The sequence below is a fragment of the Malus domestica genome, chromosome 13 (genome assembly GCF_042453785.1).
Source record: "Malus domestica chromosome 13, GDT2T_hap1".
NCBI classification, from domain to species: Eukaryota; Viridiplantae; Streptophyta; class Magnoliopsida; order Rosales; family Rosaceae; genus Malus; species Malus domestica.
Genome location: NC_091673.1, coordinates 6,042,543 through 6,048,309, shown reverse-complemented (window position 1 = coordinate 6,048,309; position 5,767 = coordinate 6,042,543). Strand labels below are relative to the sequence as shown.

Below are 5,767 nucleotides of genomic sequence, written 5' to 3'. Positions count from 1 at the left end.
TGTGGAAATGGGTTTCGGGTCTGTTCAGTTGGAAACTGATTCAAAGGTCTTTGTCGACATGATTCATGGGAGCTTGCAACCAGAGGCAATCATGAATGGTATTCTATGGGACATTAACCTTATTAAGCAACAATAATGTTTTGTTGAGTTTATTTATACTCCCCGTGCCTATAATGAGGCTACGCATCTTGTGGCATCTTATGTCACGCGTGTGGGGGGTGGTCACTCATGAAATGGTTTTGAACCAAAGTGATTATTTAATACTCTGGCGTCTGATGTAAACATTTTGATTCGTATGTAATAATATTCAACTTTCAACAAAACAAAAAAAAAAATATCACATAAGAAGAGAGACAAACCCAGCATAACACACACCACCGATTTGGGAAGTGGCACAGATATAGCAGAATTGTGGCCAGAAATACTTTGGCCCTCAACATCATGTAAATATCCCAAGCTCCCAACCCTTTATTTATTCCAATTTCCAACCAGCTGGTCTCGTCCAAGGCCATACCAAATATGGATGCCTTCTCTTCCTCCTTCCTATCTGCTTTTCCTGCCTTCTCTACCCCCAAACTCAGCAGTATTTCCTCTATCAGAATGGAAGAAAGACCCAGCTCCAAACCACCAGCTTCAAGGCCGCCGCCGTCGCAGCAGCCTCCGAGAACCACTCCACCACCGCCGCTAGCGGCAAAAGCCGATCATGCTCTTCAAAACAATGCCTCAACTTTCACTGCGGCAAAACAAACAGTTTCTGCGCTGCCTGCAGTGATCTTCAATGCTTTGGACGATTTCATCAACAGCTTCATCGACCCTCCAGTGAAACCCTCAGTGGACCCCAGGCACGTGCTCTCCCACAACTTTGCTCCGGTTGAGGAGCTTCCGCCGACGGAGTGTGAGATCATACACGGCTCCCTGCCTCCGTGCCTCGACGGAGCCTACATTCGCAATGGCCCCAACCCGCAATACCTTCCGCGTGGGCCCTACCACCTGTTCGACGGGGACGGCATGCTTCACTCCGTTAGGATCTCCGGAGGCCGCGCGGTGCTCTGCAGCCGATATGTCAAGACCTACAAGTACACCGTTGAGCGTGACGCCCGCCACCCTATACTTCCCAACTTCTTCTCTAGCTTCAACGGCCTCACCGCTTCCGCCACACGTGGCGCTCTCTCCGCTGCCCGGGTCCTTACAGGCAGGGTCCACAATCCATTCCATACCTAAAACGCAAACATTTCAATGCATTCTTTTCGACATATTTCTTATTAAAAAAAATTGACTTAAATGTTAAAATGATTTCTATGTTTTAAAATAAAAAAGAAACTAATGAAAATGGTTTGAAAACTTTGAGTTTTAATGATAAGGACAAAATAAAGGATAAAGTGAATAGTACCAGGATTGACTTTTTAGTGTAAAAATGTGGTTTTTCGTTAAATTGAACGGTATCAGAAGCTTTTCGTTAGAGTTCCCTTTAATCAAAGGATCAATTTAATCTTTGTGTTTCTAATTTGGCTAATTTAGTCATTATGTTTCTTTCTGTTCGCTAATTAAAGACATTTTTATCTAATTTTTATAAATTATAATTGATTTGATTTAAAATATTTAAAATGAAATAAATTAAAAATAAAAATAAAAATAATTCTCCTCCCAACTCTCTGACCTCCTCCTTAACATTACTCCCTCTTTTTTTTTATGTCACAACCTTAATCATTTTTCAGATTTGAAGTTTTATTTCTTATATGTGTTATTTCTCGTTGATTTGCATTTTTCTTAAAAGAGAAAGAGTAAATATTTCTCATATGATTTTTCTTATGAATTTTTTAAAAGAGATTGAATGAAATGTCCTTAATTGACTAATAGAGACAAACATGAGAATTAAAGTAGTCAAATCGAAATACGGGGACTAAATTGACCATATGGTTATAACATAGAAACTATTTTGACATTTAAGCCAAAAAAAATTGGATAACATAATCTTTAGCGATCCAAACTACAGAACATGTCGGCTTTGTGGTTACTAAATTGATAAAGAAACAAAATAGTATTTTCAATCATTATTGTTCATTTTTCGTATTATAAATTGTCTTGACTATTGAAAAAAAAAAACTATTATAGTTTTATTTTTTGTTCAAAATTGTTATTCTTACTATCTATTTATATCATTATTTATTAACTCTCTAATAAAAATGAGATGCATATACATTTGTGGGCCCTAATAAATAGTACAAATCCATGATAATTGTAGCAATAATCTTTTTTGTTACTGCACATCTCCTGTTTCTTTTGTTCCTCAATTTTTCTTTGGTCTATTCCATCCAAAAGTTAAAAGGATGAGCACAAAAGAAAAAGGAGTAATTTCTCATACTTAGTACAACATTACCAAGTACATAAGTGTCATAACAAAATTAAATTAATTATATTTTTATTTTAATCTTTCATTTAGTATTACTATCAAATGATTCATCGTTACTTTGTTTACAGGCCAATACAATCCTGCAAATGGCATTGGTCTTGCAAACACAAGTTTGGCCTTCTTTGGCGACCGACTTTACGCTCTCGGCGAGTCCGATCTCCCTTACTCCCTCCGCCTGACGTCCAACGGAGATATCGAAACTCTGGGACGCCATGATTTCGATGGCAAGCTCTCCATGAACATGACAGCTCATCCCAAGATAGACCCTGACACGGGGGAGGCCTTCGCCTTCCGCTATGGCTTTATACGGCCGTTTCTAACCTACTTCCGCTTCGATTCGAATGGCGTGAAGCAGCCGGACGTTCCGATATTCTCCATGGTCACTCCAACGTTCCTCCATGACTTTGCAATCACCAAAAAACATGCCATATTTGCTGACATACAAATTGGGTTGAACCTTATTGACATGATCACTAAACGAGCCACCCCATTTGGTTTGGACCCCTCGAAAGTGCCAAGAATTGGAGTGATTCCGCTGTACGCAAAGGACGAGTCGGAGATGAGGTGGTTTGAGGTGCCGGGTTTCAACGGCGTACACGCCACCAATGCATGGGATGAGGACGATGCTATTGTGATGGTGGCACCAAACGTTTTGTCAGCAGAGCACGTACTGGAGAGGGTGGATCTTGTTCATTGCTTGGTTGAGAAGGTTCGGATTGATCTCAAAACGGGGATTGTGACGAGGCAGCCGATTTCGACCAGAAATCTGGATTTCGCCGTGATCAATCCGGCTTACCTGGGGAGGAAGAATAAGTATGTGTATGCAGCTGAGGGTGATCCCATGCCTAAGATATCAGGAGTTGTAAAATTGGATGTGTCCAATGTGGAGCACAAGGAGTGTATTGTGGCCAGCAGGATGTTTGGGCCGGGGTGCTACGGGGGCGAGCCGTTTTTCGTGGCCAGAGAGCCCGAGAATCCTGAGGCGGACGAGGACAACGGGTTTTTGGTGTCGTATGTTCACGATGAGAAGGCCGGGGAATCGAGGTTCTTGGTGATGGATGCAAAGTCTCCTCAGCTTGACATTGTGGCTGCTGTGAGGATGCCCCGGCGGGTGCCTTATGGCTTCCACGGACTCTTTGTGAGGGAAAGTGATCTCAACAATTTGTAGTTTCATATTTCCCCATGAAGCAACGTAGCAAACGTTACACAAACAATTATATTATAAGTATGAAATATATTGTACGTATTTATCTTTTGCAATAAAGCTTCCAATAAAAAATAAGAGTTTAAAATACAATTAATTTTGCTCAAATATAAAAAAATAAAAAAATTTACAATTAATTGGTGTTTATAAACATGTATCGGAGAAGTATGACAACAATCTACAATTAGATGGTTTACTGGGCCTATCTGGTGTGTATGAACCAGATTGTGTTGGACTGATGGTTAAGTTAAAGATAATATCGAAATTAGATTGAATTCTATATCGCATAAATAAATCGTGTAGGTGATCGCACTTCACCATACTAATTCCCCAAAGCAGAACAAGCTAATTGATCTAAGCATTGAGTGTTGGAATTTAATATAGCTGCAAACATAGATTACGAACGTGCATCAAGTATTGTGATATGAGTTCAGACCTTGTGAAGCCATTGATCACTGGGAAAAGAAAAGGAAATCTTCTACTCAAGGAGGACCTTATGTTCTTTGTAGAATATGGCTATGCAAACACGTTCCTCTTGAGCAGGGACTTATCCTTTTATAAACGTGCAACCATAACCATTTCCTCTTATCAAGGAAAACAGTTTGTTCAAAACACACGTCTATAGTGCTCCAACGTGGGATATCCACTCACAAACATGTTTAACCCTTAATGTCCTACTTTAAAGGAAAGAAGTTTATTCACCTATTAACTCTAACCGTTCTTAGTTTCCACTAAACTCAAAACACGAATGAGATTAGTTTAGAGTCCATTAGGGTTCCAACATTCTTCCATTTGGACCTAAACTCATCGTCTTTGTTTTGAGCAATGTTTCTACTAACAACAGTTCCTTAGTGATCACATGAGTTAATAAATAAACAAACACATCCTCACACATCCACCATGAATGACTCAAGTCATAGAACTTCAGAAAAGTTTGCACAAAATGGTGCAGCCACTCTAAAATCACTATAACATGCAATTATTCACGTATGATGCTTATACATGTTAGCTATAAGAGAGCTTTACTGTATGCTCCCACTAGTTTTCCCATTACCTTAACGTTGCCTTAGTTAGCAACAATCCAACTTCAACTTTTCTGCATGCTGAAAAGTAGGATCAAATAGCGACCTGAAAAGCTTTTAAAACAATCAAGCTTCATTGCAGAAATATCACATATATGATCATAGCTTTTCAGCCAAGTCTCATTAATGATTACTAGCTCAAACAAAAGCATTACATGAAATAAATTTAGAATTCATCTATTGCAATAAATAACTACAAAGCAAATAAGACAAGACTAATTTTTACACCCACATATTCAGCTTGCATGGTCGATGTTGCAAGTGTTTTCTGTTTTGCACTTTTCCCCGAGATGACTCATTCAGCCATGAAGAACAAATAACCACTTGTGGACCTTCTATCATCTGTGCAGCCTGCAAAATCCGAATCAGAGTACCCTACCACTTCCAGCTTTTTACTATTTCCATACACAAGCATGTGTGATTTTGTTCTTTGCAAATATCTCATTACATTCTTAGCTGCCACCCAATGTTGTTCTCCAGGATTCGATTGATACCTCCCAAGTACATTAATTAAGCTAAGTCAGGTCTAGTACAAACCTGAGCATACATCAAGCTCCCCACCAATGAAGCATAGGGTTTGTTCAACATGGTTTTCCTCTCCAAGTCATTCTTAGGACATTGCTCCTTGTTCAATTTGTCACCTTTGCTCATCGGGACTTCTCCTCTTGAACATCCTTCTATGTTGAAATGTTTTAATATGTTCTCAGTGTATGACCTTTGCGAAATCCCCAGTAAGTTTCTTGACCTGTCTCCTTTAATCTCTATGCCGAGAACAAAATAGGCATCCCCAAGTCTTTCATATCGAAGGTGTTTGACAACAACAACTTGGTTTCAAGCAATAGGTTCAAATCATCGCTTGCAAGAAGTATATCGTCAACGTAAAGTATAAGGAAAATGAACTTGGAACCAATGTTTTTAAAATAAATGCAATCATCAACCTTATTCTCAGTGAAGCCAATATGAGTTACCTTTTCATCAAATTTCATAAACCACTGCCTCGATGCTTGTTTCAGACCATATATAAACTTGCTTAATCTGCAAACTAGGTGTTCTTTACCCTTTTCAATGAAA

The 5,767-nt window shown here is 39.2% G+C and overlaps 1 protein-coding gene across 1 annotated transcript; it reads left to right on the top strand.

Moving 5' to 3' along the window:
• The first annotated feature begins 488 nt into the window (after positions 1 to 488).
• Positions 489 to 3,707, top strand: LOC114820549 (probable carotenoid cleavage dioxygenase 4, chloroplastic). The gene is made up of 2 exons (XM_029091515.2): positions 489 to 1,192; positions 2,479 to 3,707. The coding sequence occupies exons 1-2, from the start codon at positions 520 to 522 to the stop codon at positions 3,576 to 3,578; spliced, it is 1,773 nt and encodes a 590-aa protein (XP_028947348.1). The 5' UTR covers positions 489 to 519; the 3' UTR covers positions 3,579 to 3,707.
• The last annotated feature ends 2,060 nt before the right edge of the window (positions 3,708 to 5,767 follow it).